The following is a 21,629-nucleotide window of genomic DNA, read 5'->3' on the forward strand; positions in this document are numbered from 1 at the left end:
ATCCCTGTGCCGATATAATAGCATGAACAGGGTCGGGGAGCGACCTATCCTGTGAGCACCTCCTGAAACGCACTCCCTCTCCAGAACAGAACTTGGCCACCCTGGTATCGTAATTTGTCACAAACGCCTATGAATACTCTAACAAACCTCTCCCCCCGGCCCTCAATCCCCAGCGACTGCAAATTGACCACAGCGGCGTCAGACCTGCAACGCCGCAAAGGGTGCTAAGAATCTCCAGCTCCGGACAAGCCGCCATTGGAAACTGACCCTAGTAATGTTTAACGCCAGACCCCTAGCTAGTGGGGCTAGTTTAGCAGTACTATTGCAGGAAATAGGGGGTATGAAATGGGATGTGATAGGGCTTAGTGAAGTTAGGGGGCCAAATGGGCATATACTATACTGAACGGTGGACATGTACTGTTATCGAGGTTTACCGGAGAGACGAGAACTAGTAGTAGAGTTCCTTGACAATAATGATATGGCTGGTAATATACAGGAATTCCATGGGATTAATGAGAAGGTACCAGGCATCGTAATTAAGCTTAATAAGCGGTATAGACTCGAGATTGTGCAGACTTATGTGCGTTATGTATGGATGCGAGAGTTGGACTGTGAAAAAGGCTGACCGCCGAAGGATTGACGCGTTTGAATTGTGGTGCTGGCGAAGACTCTTGAGAGTTCCTTGGACTGCCAGAAGATCAAATCAGTCCATATTGTCGACCATAAACCCTGACTGCTCATTGGAGGGTCAAATTCTAAAGTTAAAGCTCAGCTACTTTGGTCATCTGATGAGAAGAGAGGAGTCGCTGGAGAAAGATTTTATGTTGGGAAAGGTTGAGGGTCGCCGGAGAAGGGGTAGGCAGCGAACGCGATGGTTAGATGGCATCCTCGAGGCACTGCAGATGAAGTTATGTGATGTTAGGAAGATAGTGAGAGACCGGAAAGCGTGGCGTGACATGGTCCATAGGGTCACGAAGAGTCGGACACGACTGAACGACTGAACTGAACTGATGTGCCTACATGTAGTCTTGATGACCAGGCAATCGAAATCGTCTACGAAGACGTAGAATCGGCAATGCGGAAAGAGAAGTATATTGTACGAATGGGCGAATTCAATGCCAAGATAGGGAAAAAGCAGGTGGGAGGCCAGGTAATGTGTGACAATGGCATTGGTTCTAGGAATATCAGGGGGCGTTCTATTTGAGTTTTCAGAGCGCAATAATTGAAGAATCATTAATACTTTCTTCACCAAACGAATGAACCGGTATGGAAAAACCCCAACGGGGAGACTAAAAATGAAAATGACTTCAGTGTTCTAATCCCGACGTTATACAGAATGTAGAGGTAATCGGGAAAATGCGATGCAGGGACCACATAATAGTAAGGCCTTGAATTAGTCTAAAGCTGAAGAGGGAACGAAACAGATTAGTAAGAAAGAAGTCAATCAACGAATTAGCGGCGGTGGGAGGGCAGAAGAGTTCAGGAGCTCGCACCAGAATTGATATTCAGCTCTAACCGAGGATGATGACCTCAATGTAGAAGCAATGAACAATCATTTCAGGGATATCATTAGTGAGTGTGCGATAGAAGTAGGCAGTAGGATAATTAGAGAGGATACCGGTAAGCTATCAAAGGGGACGAAATATTGGATAAAGAAACGTCATATTCTGAAAGCTGCCAACCCAACTGACCGAGCAGAACTGGCAGAGATATCAAAGCTAATCAATAAGCGTAAAGTGGCCGACATAAGGAAGTACTGTATGGCGGAAATTGAGCCCGTTCTAAAGAACGGTTCTAAAACGGTGAAGAGGAAATTGGGCATAGGGAAAAATCAGATGTATGCACTAAGGGACAATGCGGGCAATGTCATTACAAACACGCACAAGATAATCAAGGTAGCCTACCTCTACAGTAGCCAAAGTATCGGGACAAAAGTGAAATTAGGTGTGGGAAGAGCAATCACAGTTTCCGCCAATAATAAATGACGCGGTTAAGAAATCCTTAGACGCTATGGAAGAGGGAAAGCAGCTGGGAAGGATCATGTAACTACAGGTTTATTGAAGGACATAGAGGATGTAATTAATTGCTTCCAGTTTGTTACGATTAACAATAAGTTCATTAACTCCCTTCCGATGACGTCAAGTGTTCCCCAGGGATCAGTACTTTGCTCCCTACTTTTTCTAATATACATTAATGACCTACCAACTCGTGTAACCTCTAACATACGCATGTTTGCTGACGACTGTGTAGTTTATCGTACTATCACTGGCCCCACTGATCAATCAACCCTACAAAATGACCTTAATGCTGTAAATAACTGGTGTGACCACTAGCTAATGGAACTTAACCCACATAAATGTGAAGTTTTATCCTTCCACCGTCGTCGTAATCCTCTTATCTTTTCCTACGTAATCTCTGGAGTGCCCGTACAACCTGTTCAGCCGTATAAATATTTAGGCGTAACACTTGCTAGTGATCTTTCTTGGAATTTGCATGTAACTAACACAATATCATCGGCCAAAAAGACAATAGGATTCTTAAAAAGTCCTCTGCATTGCGCGCCTCAACATGTTAAAATGTTAGCCTATAATTCACTCGTCAGGTCTAAACTGGAATTCTCGTCACCCATTTGGAATCCCCATCAAGCTTACCTCAATAATTCTTTCGAGTCCGCTCAAAATCGCGCTGCCAGGTTCATCCATGCACTGTATTCTTATGATGTTACTGTCTCTGCCCTAAAAACAACCTCAGGTTCATCATCGCTATCTCTCCGTCGTCGCACTTCAAGCCTTTCTTTATTCCATAAAATGTTTAACAGTCCCATGCTGACCACCCCTTATCATCTTCCCCTAGCACCCATATCACCCCGCACCAGTCATCGCCTGCACGTCGCCCGTCTATTATCATGCACCGTTACCTTTTCGAATTCATTTTTTCCCCGCGCAGCTGCAGATTGGAGCGGCCTTCCAGGTGATATCGCTGTTACCACCTGCTCATCAAATTGCTTTGAAAGTGTACAAAAATATGTACTATAACAGTGTTTTTATAATGTTCCCCACCCCTTATGTAACACCCCTTCCTGAGGCCTTTAAGGAAATAAAATTAAATGAAACGAAATATGGTAGTTTGAAATCTGGCCATGAATACACAATGCCTGATGACATTGAAAGCACTGGAATCAAGGAAGAGCGCAAACATTATCTTAAATTATGAGAAATGGAGCGCTAAGACTTGAAAAAGTACAGACCAATTAGCTTACCATGTTACACATAAGGTGTTTACTAAGGTAATAGCTAACAGAATCAGGACAATCTTAGACTTCAATCAAGCAGGTTTTAGGAAAGGGTGGATCATATCCGTACAATCAGCCAAGTGATAGAAAAATGCTTGGAATATAACCAGCTCTTATACATAGCATTCATTAATTATGAAAAAGCATTTTACTCAGTTGAAACTTCGGCAGCCAGACAGGCATTGCGAAATCAGGGTGTAGATGAGCCATATGTGGAAGTACTGGAAGACTTCTTAGTGGCTGCACAGCAACTACAGTTCCGCATAAAGAAACAAAACTCCACAAAGAAAGGTGTTAATCAAGGAGACAATCTCCCCAGGACTATTCACAGCAAGCTTAGGGGAAGTATTCAGAGACTTGGAGCAGTTAGGCATAAAGGTTGATGGAGAATACTTCAGTAATGTGCAACTTGCTGATAACATTGCCTTCCTAAGTAACTCGGGGGATGAACTGCAAATAATGATTGATGAACTATACAGAAATAGCAGGAAGGTAGGCTTGAAAATCAATATACAGAAGACTAAGGTAATGTTTAACAGGCTTGTAAAAGAAAAGCAGTTCACAATATGTAGCAAAACACTGGAAGTTGTAGGTGAATATGTCTACTTAGTACACGTAGTAAGCACAGATCAACACCACGAAAGGAAAATAACTAAAATAATAAGATTTAGATGGAGGGTATTTGGCAGGTATTCTCAGATTATGACTAGCAGCTTACCGGTATTACTCCAGAGGAAAGTATACAACAGTTGCATCTTACCTGTACTCACTTATGGGGCGGAAACTTAGAGGGTAACGAAAAAGGTTCTACATAAGTTGAGGACAATGCAGACTGCTATAGAACGAGAAATTGTAGGTATAGCATTAAGAGATAAGGAGCGCGCAGTGGGTGAGAAAAATGACTCGGGTGAATAATATTTCAGTCGAAATCAACAAGAAATGGGCATGGGCAGGGCATGTAGTGCGAAGAGAGGATAACCGATGGTTGCTTAGGGCAACGAATTGGATTCCAAGGGTATGAAAGCATAACAGGGTGCGGTAGAAAGTTAGGTGGGCTGATGGGGTTAAGAAGTTGGCAGGGGCAAGTAGATGCAGCTAGCACAAGACCGGGTTAAATGGAATAATATGGGAGAGGCCTCCGCTCTTCTATGGGTATAGTCTGGCTGACGAGGATTCATTAAACAATAGCATGGTTATAGTCTAGAGCAGTTCACTTGGATGTGGATGGTAGATGGACGGGGTGGCTCATTAGCTGTACTTAAACCCATGAAGAGGCAGTTTGGTCATATGGGGTCTAGATAAAGTAGCATTCAGGTACCACTTAATTAATAGCATGTTTTGTTTAGTATGTTGTTGGGCGGCATTATAAATCAAATCAAAGTTTATTTCCCATCTAACACAACAGATGGAGGAATCGTAGAAATGACGAGTCTACAATCCTAATTATTGGAAGGGAGGCAACACAAGAGTTTATACAATTTTAAAAACAAGCAATCAAGGAAACACCAGGGAATACACAAAACAGTAATGAAACTTAAACCACGTTATTCAAAAACAAATTATGTAGCTCTCGACGTGAAAAAGAAAACAAATCGAGGTTAATGTGGATATACCTATTTAGAAGAGATGGAAGAGTGCATTGAAGGCATTCTCGACCAAGATTTCGTCAAGGTGTTGGCACTGTCCATTGTTCGCCACGTCTTGTTGGATAGACTGATTCTTTTTTTTTTCTTAGTTCTGCTAAATTCTTAAGATTTGTTACATTCTTCCTGATTTCTGCTGTAAAAGTAACACTCAGGCGATATTTATAAAGGTTATGTGCTTTAATAACTGTGGAATGACAAAAGAAAGCTGCACTAGGAGGTTGGAAAGGTAAATAAGTCGTGCCCCGTTAATATGACCTCCGTTAATATGGACGAACCGAATTATGGACAGTTTTTCTGGGGACGAAACCTTTTCAATGTATTTATGCCTCGTTAATATGGAAACTCGCTGTCCGGCCAATGGACAGGGGAAGAATTCACGCGCCCCACTTGGGCCCATGCATTTTTGTCTCGTTGATATGGAGAGTGCTTGAAAAAAAGCAGAGGAGTCCGAATGTAAGTTAAAGAAGGGCCCGCCGCCCGTGAACCTACGCCACAGCCGATACGGCAGGACGCCTGAACGGGTCCTGTGGGGTTGGAAAGAACCAAAGCGGGCGTGTCGCCGTTCTAAGGGAGGAGGAGGGGAGCGCAAGAGCGGAGAAGAACGTACACAGCAAACCGAGGGTCAGCGTAAGAAAGACTCCGAAAGGGGGAAACCAGATTTCTGGGTGCAGCGGAAGCGCTGCCGCCGTCGGGAAAACAGCAACATGTGGTCGCAATAAATTTTGCTGAACGTGAACAGAGAGGCCGGTAAAAGCCTAAGAACGAAATGACAGGAAGAAAGACAAGTGCCTACAGTGGCGGTGGGAACTGTAGTTCTCTTTCCCAAAGCGCAATGTGTGTTCCATTGAGAGTTAAAACACACTCACTAAGTACAGCGGCAAAAGAAAGGCGACGTAGGAACACGCAACCGGGACCGGGCGTCCCGTCCTGGACGCGCTTCCCTCTCATGCTCATGGTTTCCGTCCCTGTTGCGCTGCCGAACTGCCAAACTTTGCACACTAGACGGTCCGTATGACGGCTTCGCTTTGAGTCAGCGATGCGGCCTTGACAAGGTCTGAGCTCTTCGTAGTCGGCTAGCCGTCATTCTAAACTGTACTTCAGCTTGCAGTGTTTGTTTTATGGGATCACATAAAAACGGCGCCAAGAAAATGGGACGTTCGATAGCCCTCTGCATAGCAGCTTGCCAACTTGACTCCCTTGCTTCCTTACAGAAACAGTACAAGGCAAAAAAAAAAAAGAAAGAATCAGAAGAATGGAAAAGCAGAAAGATTAACTAGGCAAAAAAGTGCACAGCATCACGAGCCTGTAACCCTCAACTTGAGTCTGGCTTTTGGCATGGCGGGAGTTAAGCGCAAAAGAACAGAGCTGAACGTAGGCGCGAAGAAATCTGTGAATACAAGCGGTAAATGCCACCTCAGTCAATCCAAACTGCGAGGGACTACTATCGACAGCTCAGCTGTTTCCTTGCAACAGGAGAATCTCAAGCAGCTACTTAGCGGCTACTTTGCTCACTGAAGAGGCCATTTTGGAAGTGGCGGTGAGTAGAGAATCAGACGCTGATTCATCGGCCAGTGAGGAGTTCGTGCTCGAAAGCTCGACCAACACAAATTCCAACATCACGGGTGTCATGGTAAGCGAGTCGCTTCAGACTGCACTACAATTTTTCGAAGACAACAATGACAAGGATAATGCACTCAAAATTGCCCGTGGTTCTGTGAAATTTTGAGTTCAGTGCACAGTGCACACCGTTATGTAAAAAAGCAGTCGTTAATTACAATTCTCTTTTCTCAATAAAATCTTTTTTTGTTTTTATTCATGACTCGTTATTATGGATGACTCGCTTTAGGGAAAGTTTTGGTCGGAAACCAAAGTGTCCTTATTAACGAGGCACGACTGTATATGTATTTCGGAGATATGTTTTTTGCATTAAATGAATACGTTCAAGCATATAGAATGGTGTAGTACTCCACACTAACTGGCAGTAGTTTTAATGCGAGGTGAATATTGCATTGTATACCAGCATCTTAGTTTTTGTGAGAAATATGTATTTTAGACGGCCTCTAACACCATGGATTTGAGCTATATTTTTTTTTCAAGATATAATTGACATCATAATCCCTTTGAAAGGTTACGTATCCTTGCGCAAAGAAGACGGGACACAAAAAAGGCACATGTACGACATGTACGGAGCGCAAACCTTTCAAAGATGGACACAAAAAAGGCACATATACGACATGTACGGATAGGATATGTAAGGTTAGGACATGTAAGGTTAGGATACGCAACCTTTCAAAGATGAACCAACTCGCCCAAACAAGAGTATTACATGATAATCCCATGACATACTGGCAGAAAATACAACCCCGAGGCATTTAAACTGCTCAAATATTTCTACAGACTGCAAGTTTATTATATTATCGTGCGGTGGGAGAACTTTATTTTTCGGCCTAAATATAAAAGTTTTGATCTTACTCTCGTTTACATCAGGTTAACTGCAGACCTGACCTCAAGAGCTTTCATTGTGGCATTGCATTACCTAATATATGCTCAAAATGTCAAATGATGTTCACTGGACTTTCTTTATGTTCTGCCACAGCCAAATTTTACATCAGAAAAAAAAGAAAAATACCAATAATGGGCTTTTGTAGTGGCTTCCAAGGGATATGGCAATATATACGTTATATCCAATATTTCATTAGAAAATGCTTCTTTAGTTGAGTTGGCTGTACTGCCAGATTATATTTTATCCTTTAATTTATCGCTTTACATTGTGACCAATTCACTCTCAATAGGCATAGCTTGAAGAGGGCTTTCAGCTACTCTGAACAGAGCAACCCTAGAACAATACTTAGGAGGGCTTTGAATAATTATGAGGGCTTTGACCAGCCAAACACTCTGTTGCTGGCATCCCTGGTCAGAAGACTGTACAATGTTGACTATAGAGCAGATTTTTAGAAGAGAGGATTGTGGTCTCATGCATGTCTGGTTTAATAGAGAGTGGTGTTTGAGAGCTCAAATATTTGAGTGCTGACACCATATTTCTGCAGAACAGAGCAAGCCTATAACCATTTCTCTTTAATTACTGAAAACACCAATTATAGGCAATAGTGACACAAGTGGTATTGAAAATGTAAAAGAGTTAGATAAAAATATATATAGCTTAACTTAAGCTTAAGCTTAACTTAAAAATCCAGGAAGCTTTGCCTGGACTGCCTTTGGCGTATTTTGATGCCCCAAGAAAAGCAAAGCAAAAAAACTATTGTTCCATTAGCTCGGCTCCGTTGTCTTTAGCAGCTGTGTCCTTGGCACATTTGTCCTCGTTGCTTTTGTCAGTGCCCTTGGTGCATTTTTCCTTGGGCCCCTTGATCCTGCCACCATTGTACTCCATGCCTTTGACCGCAGCGTCTTCGTCCTGAGAGCGTTTTTTCTCAGTGCCTTTGTCCTCCGTGCCTTGTACTTCAGTGTCTTTGTCCTGAGTGCTTTTTTCTTTGGTGCATTTCTTCTCCTCGGCCCCTTTGTTCTTGGCACCTTTACCCTTAACGCCTTTTCCCTTGGTGCCTCTGCCCTCAGCACATTTGTCCTCGACACCCTTGCCTTCAGCACCCTTGCCCTCGGCACACTTGCCCTTGGCACCTTTGTCCTTGGTACCTCTGTCACTGGTGCCTTTGTCCTCGCGAAAAATACCCAACAACCGGCCCCTTGCCATTTCACGAGCTGAAAAAGAGGACAGAAGACAGCAAAGTGAGCTCCTAAAGACAGCATAAAATCATTATGATTAGCCAGATTACTTATATTATTACTCCAGTTTTGTTCTGTATTAATACATCAGTCACACCCCTTGACTACCACTGCATAAGCAGTTTGTGCATCTCACAACACTCATTATAATGATATTAAGTACCACTGGGACTGAGATTAGCAGTGGCAAGCTTTTAGCATATCCAGCTGCCAGAAATATGTAACCTCCATCTACAAAATTCCTTACACCAGCACATCAAAACAGGCGTGTTCATTATTCTACGTTAATGCAGGGGAAATGGTAACTCTTCCTATCTTTTACTTTGACAGCACAAAGTGACTCCAAGTACATCAGCCACAGGCACTGCGCCTGCCCTTATCATGACCACATTTGTTAGGCACCTACGCATTGCATGGTACTTGGATAGGGCATGTATAAACACTGAGCACTACATCACACTGGCCAAAACAGTTTGCCATATTCAGATCGAAATGCAAATTCAAATCTGACCTTAAAGGTGGTGATATTTCCCATTCTATGTTCCTCCATATAAATGAGTACAGAGCAGTAGCTGTACTTCCTTTGTTGAATGTCTGAAACACTCACTCTATGCCAATGAGCGGGACAATGCATAGTACAGGTGTTTTAGTAAAATAATTTCTGGTTTTAATTTGGTGCTAGCCAAGAAAATTCTCAACAGGAAAAGCTTGCCCTTTACGTGCAAGTAGCAACATAACATGCTGTGCTATATAGCTTGACCCACGCAGGAGTGGAAACAAAACCACTGATGACAGCGCCACACAAAAGAAGCTTTGACAGCTCCTAATATTTGGTAGATGCTTTTATGACTGCGACGCCACAAACTGTCATGAACGACTGCAGTGAAGTTCCTCCTCCAATCCTGTGGCCACTGCAGGGTTGTCCAAATTTTCTGACATAATGTATACAGAATGTTAACAGCGTCATCATGGTTGAGGTTTTGAAGCAACCAAGCTAGAATGCCATCAATTCCGCTAGCTTTGTTCTTAGCAAGGTTGCCTAAGGCCCATTCAACTTCACTCTTCAGGATGCCAGGCTCGAGATTAATAATCACAACCGTCTTATGTTGGGTTTGCACATCCGGGTCCTTCTTGTACAGTTCTGTGTATTCCTGCCACCTCTTCTTTATCTCTGTGGCTTCAGTGAGGTCCCTGCCTCGTTTGTTCTTTATCACGCCCAGCTTAGCACACAAGCTTCCTTTGATATCTTTGATTGCCTTATACAGAGCTCTTGTGTTCCTCAATTGGCTGTTGTGCGCAACTGCTTGGCACTGTATGTTCAGGAAGGCATTCTTATCTCTTCTTGCTATTTTCTGAAAATCCGCATTGAGAACCTTGTATCTTTACCTTTCTCCCATAACTTTTGTCATCATCCTTTCCTCACCTATTTGCAAAGCCTCTTCAGATAACCAGTTTGCTTTCTTGCATTTCTTTTGCTTTGGAATTACCTTAGTAGCAACTTCTTGTATTATATCACGAACATCAGTCCACATCTCTTCAGGCTCTCTGTCTTCTAGATCTAATTCTTGAAATCGATTCCTCATTTCCACTGCATATTCTGATGGAATTTGATCCAGATCATACCTGAAAGGCCTTCTAGTTTTCTGCGTTTTCCTCAATCGAAGCTTAAATGTTTTCAACAAGAAGCTGATGATCGGTGATGATGATCACCCCTCCAGATGGAGTAAACCAGTGGGCTGCTTCCAGCTAACGCGCGGAATGGCAGTGCTTGAGTTGCCAGCTAGCACTATATCGTGCTCGCGCCTACTTGCATCTAGCACCTCAATATTGCCTCAATGTATGCGCCAGTAACAATTCTCAGATTTGGTTTCACTCCTTGGGAATACTGGTCAAGCATCTGTGACCCGGCTCTAGTGGTAGCCTGGCTGGGAAGTCCGCAAGGCCAGTGCAAAATGACGAGTGCTGCTTTCCTGTCTCGACAGCATGCGATGTGTGCTCGACCTGCTTTCGGTCGTGTGTGCGTCGCAAGCACTGTAGTCATGAGGGTTGCGATATTATTGTGGTTAAAAACCAAAACCACCAAAACAGTGAATTCACGCTACCGATGGATAGTGCCTCCTCTATCTGGAACCTTTTTACTGACAACATTGCACAGTAATGGCACCAGAACTGCCATTTCAGCTGAATTTTTTTGGATCCACATATGATATGAGCCAAAGAACTGACATGATAAAATCGAAAAACCGTTTATTACACGAAACTTTTTACAGTACTCGCGCTGTCTGCGTGAGCTCCTCGGACGCGGTTAAAACTATAAACGTTTATGGGCTGCATCGCCGGCACCCTCACTCATTCACTCTCCTGGCAAAATGGCACAGACCGCCACAATTGGATATGTATTAAAATTAGGTTGGACGCCAATTTTGGTGAAATTTTGGAAGTTCAAAGACCAAATTTTTGCAGTGGCTCAGTGACATTTAGAGGCCACTACTGAATTTCTAATACTGGAATTAGATCAGAAATTAATTGTCAAATTTCGATGAAGTCAAATTTTAGTAGTCCAGGGACCATTTTTGTGGGTGGTCTACACAGATTGCAAGGTGATCATTGGGTTGGCCAAATTAGGTTGGACATAAGATTTTGTCAAATTACATTTTGGGGTCCCAGAGGGCCAATTTTGGGGGCGCAGATGCTTTCTGTACACACTTTTGCAGATACATTGACGGTTGCGGATACCCTCTGCAGATGCTTGTTTGCACCATGGGCCTATTTTGATTAAAGGAAAATGCCCCATTGGCACATTCCCTGGCAAGTGACATGGCCTAGCAGTGATGATTGGTCAGTGAGTTGTCTGCCATCATGACACCATATGAAATGGCAAAGTGGCAGGAGACCTGGCATGAGGCACTTGGGATGTGACATGGCTTACCACTGATCAGTCACTAAGGTGCGTAATGTCATGAGACCACATCTTGAGAGCAGCTGTGAGTGGGTTGAAGCACCCAGCTTGCCATAAATATTGAAAATTTTAGGTTACAAAAACGACAAGCACATAGGGCTCCAATAAAAGAAGTTATAGCCACACGATTGCTTCAAATACTGTCACATTTCGCTGCAATGATTTAAATGCCATATAATTTTAGTATCTTTTAATGAGTTGCCTCTTCTGGAGTCATCACGCATCACATCTTAAACTAGGTCGCCAAGCTAATTCAAGATATTGCTTGAAAAATGGACTACTTACCTTCTGCAATGTCCAATGCATATGCCGTACTCTTTAAGTCCTTCACTTTCTGAAGCAGGGTTGCAGGGGACAACGAACTAAGTTCTGCAAGCAAGTTGACACCATCCCAGAAATCAGTGCGGTAATAATGTAACAAAGAAGACTCACTTACTGACTTAGATACTAATGATTGATTCGAAATTTGCATTTGGCTACCATCTTCGCTACATTATGCGCTGTCGTCGAGGGTCTCACCAGCTATAAAAGGACCACCGGAGCCTGTGCATCGCTTTGGCAGCAGCGGCAGCATGGAACGAACTTCTTTTCTAAAAGCAACCGTTTTTGCTGCAGATAACAGAAAACCTTCTTCGACGCCGAGAATCAAGATTTCTGCGTGACTCTCAGCACCGCCCACCAACGTACAAGCAAGCCTGGTTTTCGGCTACCATCCTGGCTACATTAGGCGCTGTCGTCGAGGGTCTCACCAGCTATAAAAGGACTACCGGAGCCTGTGCATCACTTTGGCAGCAGCGGCAGCATGGAATGAAGTTCTTTTCTAAAAGCAACCATTTTTGCTGCAGGTCAGTGGTAAACTTTTCTTACACTCCTGCACTTCTATCGTTGCTACCGCTGCTGCCACGTGAAAAGTATGGAAAACCAGCAATGTCGAACTTGTGATACTGAACTGGATGTGACCGATGCCACAGTTGAATGTGCCGAGTGTCATTACAAATATCACACAGGAAAATGTGCGGGCATTGCGGATACAACTATCAAGGCGAAAGGAGAAGCTTACCGCAAAAACTGGCGCTGCTCGACATGCAGATTTTCGAAATCAAGAACCTCTGCAACTGAAAAAACTCGCAGCGAACCTGACATGGCAAACATGCAACCGTGGCTCAAAAGTATAAGCGACAAACTCGATGTGCTATTACCACTCAAAGAAACGTTTGAGAAAATTGAGGACTCACTAGACTTCATTAAAGAGCAGTATAACGATCTGCTAACACGAACCGAAAAAAATGAACAGGATATCGCTGAACTGAAATGCAGGGTGGACAAAATTGAATCCCAGGACAGGAATATAGCTGAGCTAAGTCGACAACTTTGAATGGAGGAGCCGACGGCTCAACCTCGAGTTTCATGGAATTGAACAGACTGATGAAGAAAATCTGCTTTACAAAATCAATGCGATTGCTAAGCAACATAACCTGCGGCAGCTAGCGGAATGTGACGTCGTATCGATTCACCGACTACCAGCAAAAAAAAAAAAAAATTCCTGGTGTAATTTGCTACTTTGTGAAGCAGTCAGACCGGAAAATCTGGTGGCAATGTAGGAAAAAGTTGCGTGACTCAAGCGACACAGTGTTCATCCTGGAAAACTTGACAAGACGGGCGCCTGCACTCTTAACCGACGCAAAAATATGGGCCAAAAGGAATGACTTCAAGTTTGTGTGGCATAGCAACGGCCGAGTTCTTGTTCGCAGGAGGGACGGGGAGAGTGCAATAGCGATTGCCAGCATAGGCGATCTCGATAAACTGAGATAAGAAGCTTTTTTTTGTCAAACATGGAAAAAGAGTCATACATTTTACCGCATACTTTTGGGAACTGCTTAGGCAAACAATATGCTAATTCTTTCAAATGTTTTCATGCCAATGTACGTTCAATCAGAAACAAAGAAGGCGTTCTGAATCTTTTTTTTTTTTGAACAAGTGCAGAGAATATTTGATGTTGTAATGCTGACAGAAACATGGTCCACTAATGAAGCCGATGTCTATCGCCTACCGTCCTATAAAACAGTATATGCCAACCGGTCCACGGGGCATGGTGGAGGGATTTGCATATTAGTTAATGATGACAATCCTTATGAGCTCATTGAAGATTACTCTGCAACAACCCAGAACTATGAATTTTTGTTAGTCAGGATACAAAGAATTTTATTGGCTGTGTGTTATCGTCCCCCAAATGGTTCTGTTGTAGCTTTTCTAGAACATTTTGAATAAATATTGGTGTTCGTTAGTGAAAATTTAGATTTTATTTGTGGTGGAGACATCTATATCAATATGTTGCAGAATGACTCCGTAAAATATAAACTTGATATTTTATTAAAATCCCACGGCTGCTATAACGCCATTAGCCTCCCTACCAGAATAACTTCGTCTCTAATTGATGTTTTTTGCACAAATATAGGTTCTGATGAAGTTAAAGCTGGCGTATTTGCATTTGATCTGAGCGGTCACCTGCCAATATTTTTTTGCTCGAGGAGGTATGCCCGTCGAAAACACACTTCGGATATCCTTGTACTTCAACCTATTCTCTCAATTTTTCGCGAAAAGGTAATGTCCACGAGTTGGGATTTCATTTACAGTACAGCAGATGCAAACTGCGCTTATGATGCATTCATTTGCAAACTGAAGTCTATTTACGCAGCAAGCTTTCCTTTCGTACGCATCAAGCGCCGCCGAAAGATACGTAAGCCTTGGATAAGCAGCGAGCTTATTAGCAGAATAAACAAGAATAATTTATACAACCAGTTCATAAAGCCTAATGATATTAATATACTCAAAGAATTTAAGACATACCGTAATAAGTTAGGCAGTGATCTGAAGAAGGCAAAGCGTTCCTATATGAATAACTTATTCAACTCTGCTGTAGGAAGTACGGATGTATTGTGGAAAAGGCTTAATTCTGTGCTAAAGCGAAACGTCGGCACTGAAACAATTGAAAAAATGATAATAAATGGCTCTGAGTTGTCCGGGAAGCAGCTTGCTGATGCGTTAGCAAATATCTGATGAACGCTGTAGAGAGCAATGTGGTATTTAATGATCTTCAAAATTTCTATGGAAATGGGACCTCAATTTTCCTTGATCCTTTCACAAACGAGGAAGTGATCAAGTTAGTTAGAAGCATAAACAACAGCACTAGTAAAGATATTGACGGGTTCACTATTGTACCAATAAAGCATGTTATTGATGTTCTCGCGCCTTGCCTCAAGCACATTTTTAACCTGTGCCTTTCTCAGGCCGTATTTCCGTCTAAGATGCAAGTGGCACGAATAACTATGCTGTTTAAGAAAGGCGAGCGAAACGATATGGGGAATTACCGCCCCATATCAATACTTCCTGTGCTTTCTAAGGCTTTCGAGAAGGTTATTCTAAATCGATTAGTTCAGTTTGAACAGAAACATCACCTCCGAGTCGACTGTCAGTTCGGTTTCCGGAAAGGTCTTAGCACAGAATTTGCGCTGCTAGTCCAAAAGGAGTTTATATTATCTCAACTCGAAGACAGCAGACTGGTCTTGGGCCTTTTCGTTGATTTCACTAAAGCGTTCGACTCCATAAATCATCATCTACTAATACGAAAATTGGAGCATTATGGCATTCGTGGACAAGCAGCATCTCTCATAGAATCTTATCTATGTAATAGAATCCAAATTGTAGGAATTAATGGCCATTTCTCCAACCCTTTACAAGTTTGCTGTGCAGTACCACAAGGAAGCATTTTGGGACCTTTTTTGTCTAATTTATATATAAACGACATAGTGAATAGCTGTCCCGCAGCTAACTTTAATATATATGCCGATGACACCAGTGTATTTCTAACTGGACGATTGGCCGATGAACTCATTGATAATGCCAATTTAACGCTTGCTGCGTTAGAAGAATGGTCGCGCATGAACATGCTCAAAATAAACACAACGAAAACAAAAGCAGTTCTGTTTCGCCCTTGAAACAAGAGCATAATAATGACGAAAACAATATCAATGCGGACCATACCAGTAGAAATCGTACCGACATTCAAGATGTTAGGTAAATCTTTAATGAAACCCTTTCATGGAATGCGCATGTAGATTTCCTTACAAGTAAACTCGCGCAGGTACTGGGGCTGGCTTATCGAAATAATTTTCTGCCACGTAATATTATGACACTAATATATAACTCCCTATTTTCATAGCGGCTTAACTACTGTGGCTTAGTTTGGGGTTCAACCACTAAAGAAAACACGCAAAAAGTTTGTGTTACAAAAGCAGTTTCTTCGGATTATTGAAAATGTCCCACGTTATTTTCATACTCAAGATCTCTTTAAAAAATACAATATTATGCCAGTTACTAAAGCTTTCGACTATGTAAGTCACTTAAACAAGATTTCATAAATAATTCTAGATTTCTGCAGTCACTAGCTGAACTGAAAGCAAACGACAGAGCGTACGCTACACGCAAAAATGAACAATGGAAGGTACACAAATTACAGAACAAACTATGGTCTTCAAACATTACACAACATACTGCCACGAACATTAAACGATCTGGATAGAAAACACATTAAACTTGAATCAATCACTTATAAAATGCTTAGAAAACATTTTTTGTCCGTTTAGAGGTGTGCATTATTATTTTCTTATGCTAGAAGTCTGCACTAGTGTTGTATTTGTTTTTTTCTCTCACTCTATCCCCCCCCCCTTTTGAAGAATGTTGTCTGTTGCAACGTTACGTTAATTTTAGTGTGTATACTTTGTGATTGTATATTTTCTGCACTGCCGATGTGAAGCTGTCATTGTTATTGTTTTGGGGGCCTGCGGCCTTGTCAAGTTGTCATTACAACTTTTTCTGCTGTGCTCCCTCATCCTGTGTACACATTGGGTGTAAATAAAACATTATTATTATTATTGTTATCATTATTATTATAATGGCCATACAGCATTGGAGCAGTTTAATAGGTGTCACTATGGCTTGTTACCTGGCCATTCCAGTGCACATCGGAACTTTTAAAACATTGTGTTGTGCACACCACTACATAATTTGTGTTAATTACCGCTATTTTTGTCTAAGTTCAAATGGCTAAAACTTGTTATTCAGACAAAAACACACTGTGACACTTTTGATGGCGAAGTTACATATATGAACGTAGCATCACAAAGATGTCAGATCCTTTTAAGTGAAACTACCAGCAGCCGCAAGAGTGTTTAGGATAGAGGCACCAAGGCAAAGAATTTGGAGAAACACTGAACTACCCTATAAGTGAGGTGCACAGGAATATTTTGAACCAAGGCAGAAGCTTAATGAGAGCAGTATACAAAATGTGAAAATTCTGCACTGTAACTATCTTTGCAGGAGGCTTGGGGAAGCAGGCACTTTGTAGTTTAATGTGATATCAGCTTAGATCACCAGCACGTGGGCTCCTACCAAGTGATAAACCAAAAACAAAGGTTTTGTAAACATGGCACCTGCAATGTTGCAGCAGTATGCCAGTTTCCAAACATGCATGTATGGCACTGCTTCTAAGCAGAGTTATATTTATCCTGTTTGTATTTACCGAAGCATACACAAATATATGCATGCACACGCATGCACAAACTGAGCACTAAACAATAACACTCTTCACCACCAAAACATGCGAGTAGGAATAAGGAAAATGCTACGCATTGTATGTAGTAGCTCTGAACTCTGAACTGCACCCTTAGACATATAAAACACTTGCCTTTCTCATCAACCCTGAAGCCTCAAAATCTTTTTTGATTACCACTATACGTAGCAATGCCCACTCAGAGAAACATCCCAGAGGTTAAGCTACGTGACAGTGCACAGAAGAGGTCATAAATGTATACATAGTAGTTCTCTTTCTTTTTCCTCTTCCTGCTCCTGTTCTGCTACTACACATTCCAGCCATAATGCACTAAACACTAAAATAAACTTGACTTCAACATCTCTTCACAAATTTGCCATGTCTCTATCTCACAATAAGCATACAGACCACATACTACACAAGCTGTGGCAACATTGCATACCATGCAGTGAGAATCAGCAGCACTTTAAAAAATTCACAGGTTTTCAATTCAGCTTCCAAGCTAGAAACCCTGCCAGAAAAGAGAATTATATTGTATTCTTTGCCCAGATACATAAATACATAAAGCGTCCCATGTAGACAGGTTCATAAAATAAAGAGCAGAAATCTTAAGTTACACAATACTCAATTTTTATAACTGCTAAGAAAGGAAACAATTTTAATAACTAAATACCAGTTACAGAGCTGCATCTGTGAGTAATGGCTGCTTCTGCATTGCTTACGCAATGTGATACTATAGCTTAACATTGTCCCCTAACACACTATTCCTTCCATTTACAACACACATACTGCAGACGTTTAACAGCACAGTGGCAAAGTGGTTCCATGCCTTGGAACTGCTACAACTAATGCATGCCCTTCCACTGGTTCAACCACCAGCCTGAAAGTGAATAGACATTTCTACTCACCCATATGTCGTTTAATCGCCACACTACTTTTCTTGTGGTTCTGAATAACCTTCCAACTCACATCCTCCTTTCCTGGGAATGTTGTGACATATAGTTATTGAACTTCACCCAGTGATATGGCTAACCTATGTTCTGGGCAACTTCCAGGCCCATCTAAACTTCAATGTCTTCATAAATCTGCATAATTATTAAAGTTAAACAACCTGAATGCAAGATAGTGAATAGATGGTTCTCCCCTCATGTTAACTCTGCATAATTTTAAAAACATGTGCATCTCTTTCTGGCCGGAATAACTCAGATCAACTATATATGTCTGCATAGTGATTTCTCAGATATCTCAAAAGAGCAGCTCACCTTGCACAAAGTCCATATCGCTTTGGTCGAAAACCCGCCGTGGCCTTGCACTTTCCGTTGGAAGCTTCCATGGTAAAAAAAACACCATTGAGCACATTCAAAAAACGAACTGTAATGTATAAAGGCATAATTCCAATAGATGAACGATGCCAGTACAAAAGATTATTTGTAGCTTCTCGAAACATCCCATCACTCATAAGGATGCCTGAACAAGTCCCCGAAGAAACACTCTCACAACATCCTTGAGCAATTGCAAACCTTTTGTGTTTGCTCAATCACTACGGAAAGATAACAGATAACTTTTAATTACAGTTCCTTCATGAAGACAATATAAATATTGAGAGTGGCAGCATCCAAACATTGAATTGTTTTGAATTGGATAATGGTATTATTTTTCCTCATTTCTCTTTATCAATTCTAATGTCTTGAGTTCATTGTTCTTATACAACAATCAATCTGATTCAAACTACACGTTTTTGTCACCGACATATGCCCAAGGTCAACTTTATCTTTATTTTGCACCAGGAGTATCTTTAGTTTCCATTTTTTTAGTGCATTTATTTTGAAAGTGCAAACGTTGTCCTAATTATGCTATGCTGTGTAAAAAAGGATAACAGGGTAATTTGTCAACTGATATTTGCCTTTGAGTCCTTTTGTGCTTTGATAAAAGAAATGTAAATGTACAAGGATTTGATGGAAAAAAATTCTTAATGCCATTAAACAGGGGCCCTGCAAGGCCAGCTATAGTAATAATAATTGGTTCACAGCAAGGGCAATGCGCAGTATCTGTCACAATTGTTTCTTGGACACCGGAATCGCGCCGTAGGGTACGGAGGAAGGTGGGACTGAAAGTGGAAACAGAGCAAAAGGAGCTGTAGTGAAGGGGAGCTGAGTAATTTTGACTACCTGGGGATCTTTAACGTGCGCTGACATCACACAGCATACGTACGCCTCTTCATTTTGCCTCCACCGAAAAGCAGCCGCCGTCGGTCGGGATCGAACCTGGGTACTCCGGCACAGTAGTCGGGCATCCTAACCACAGCACCACCGCGGCGGGGCAAAGCCAGCCATAAATTAAGTAATCATGAAGATTTTGAATGCTACCATTTTAGCTATATATATATATATATATATATATATATATATATATAAAGCTCGTACATAATTGCACCGTGGAAAAAACGATTACAACAGTAAATTACTATGCCAAGCTGATTTAAATTCGAAACTGCATAGTTACAATATCGCATCATTAACCATTGAATGCTATCACAGCACTACTGTAAAAAAGAAATTGCACATCTGCTAAAAATGCTAGTACATTGCTTGACTGCTTAATTCAAAATGCGTATGATATATCGAGAATGCAACCACCGCTATTGTTTTCTTTGTGACTCACTTACCATAATTACTCTTAGTAATCAGTCTGTGTAAGGAACAGTACAGTCATCATTAGTTAGCATGTTATCACTGCCTGTTTTTGGAGTATGGACAAATTTTTGTTTGCGTGCTTTCATTGTAACGATGCCCAGTGCACTTTTATAGATAGATCACTAAGTGGTATTTGCCTAGGTCTCCTGAATAATTTATTATAAGTTCCGTCATGCTGTTTTGGTTTCCGTTTTAAGAGCTAAACGACGGCTGTGACATCAGTGCAAATCACATGATACACGTGAAAACTGTGATATCATAGCTGATTACCCAATCTTCGCCATTCCAGCTTAGCCCGACCCACAACGCAGCGCTTGCTCGGCGCTGAGCATCGGCGTTTCGCCTCCGGCGCACGCCGTAGAGGGCAAATATACGTAGGGTTCTTCGTTTTCGGGTAAAATCCGATTTTGCCTGGTTTTTGCACCCCGATCGTGTTCCTAAAGAATCGGGTAAAACCCGAATTTTCCCAATTGCTAGAACAGCTGTATCCATGGAACTGCTGTGCGCTTGTTGTCGTCACTGAAATGTGGAGCCCATTAACAGAACTTGTTGAAAGCTCGTATGAAAGAACCAAAGCCGAAGGTACTCGAGTGATACTTTCTGAAAAAGAGGTTTTTAATGCGAAGGCACTCTTAAAAGGAGACGCACTCGAGCCACTTTTAGATTGTCCAGAAAACGCTAGAAAGCGGAAAACAACTGATGCCAAGGATTCAATCCCCTCGTAAACGTCAAGCTACAGCAGACTGTCAACGATCTTCCCACAATGATCGGTAAAAGCGATCGAGCAAAAGGGGTTCTGTCAAGGTTACCTACGAGCATTTTCACATTAGCAAAAACTTGTTGTGAAGAGTTTTGAGCTAAAATGTCCACAAAATGGGACTGCACTCTGAAACAGAACGTCTCTAACAAAGAAGGAAACCAGTTGACAATTTCGAAACTGGGTGCCATATCGATCCATTTGAGAAGCGGCTGTTGATAGCTAAAGGTAGCTGTGACATTATGCGAACGTACTCTTAGCTAAGATACCTACAGAGACCAGATCGGTCTAGGACGAAAGCCAAAATGTTGCGCATACAGATGATTATGAAAATAAGGACTTGTAAAACGCTGATGACCGGCACACGTGTATAATATGTTTCTTTGCCAAACACTGACCGTTATACATCACTGGCAGCAATAATTATGACAGAAACGCTGAATTATGAAACACTTTCTTGAAAGCAGCCAAAAGCATAACTCTTACCCACCCATCAGGGCAAACAATATAAATTACTAGTTTGTAAATTTAACCCTATAAAACCAGAATTTCGGAATGTTTGCACGAAAAACCCGATTTCTCCCCTATTTTAAAGTCGAAAAATAACGTCCGATTTTTACCCCGCGAATTTGAAAATATATAAAAGCCGAAAACAAATAACCCTAAATATACGCAGGGTCTTAACTGGCCTCTCCAGATAGAAATGCCAGAGAAAGCGCGGATGTTCGGTCGATTATCCCCTGTTGGAGCTAATCGTCCCATTCAGTGGCGACGGTGGCCTGCTGCGAGGTAAATGGGGACAATGGCGCGGGGGCGAAACAGGGGAGCAGCTGGGTGCGTACAGATGCTAGAATTACTTGGAAATCGTTGCTGATGCGTGTTTGGAAGGCATTGACCCCCACCAATCCTTGCATGCTTGCGAGCACGAAGTAAGAG

At 41.9% G+C, this 21,629-nt stretch overlaps 1 protein-coding gene and 1 pseudogene across 2 annotated transcripts; one reads left to right on the plus strand and one right to left on the minus strand.

The window, feature by feature from the left end:
- Nucleotides 1–7,609: 7,609 nt before the first annotated feature.
- Nucleotides 7,610–18,564, minus strand: LOC146183663 (uncharacterized). Of its 2 annotated transcripts, none has more exons than XM_084608743.1 (3): nucleotides 18,506–18,564; nucleotides 11,921–12,004; nucleotides 7,610–8,652 (listed from the first exon to the last, which is right to left on the minus strand). In XM_084608743.1, the coding sequence occupies exons 1-3, from the start codon at nucleotides 18,519–18,521 to the stop codon at nucleotides 8,195–8,197; spliced, it is 558 nt and encodes a 185-aa protein (XP_084464869.1). In that variant the 5' UTR covers nucleotides 18,522–18,564; the 3' UTR covers nucleotides 7,610–8,194. The 2 variants fall into 2 exon arrangements, with proteins under 2 accessions (XP_084464869.1, XP_084464868.1); XM_084608742.1 differs by lacking the exon at nucleotides 18,506–18,564 and adding an exon at nucleotides 12,155–12,330.
- LOC146183664 (uncharacterized) lies at nucleotides 12,589–13,798 on the plus strand (annotated as a pseudogene).
- Nucleotides 18,565–21,629: the final 3,065 nt, after the last annotated feature.

This window comes from Amblyomma maculatum, chromosome 7 (assembly GCF_055883805.1).
Source record: "Amblyomma maculatum isolate TAMU_Amacu chromosome 7, ASM5588380v1, whole genome shotgun sequence".
Taxonomy (NCBI): Eukaryota; Metazoa; Arthropoda; class Arachnida; order Ixodida; family Ixodidae; genus Amblyomma; species Amblyomma maculatum.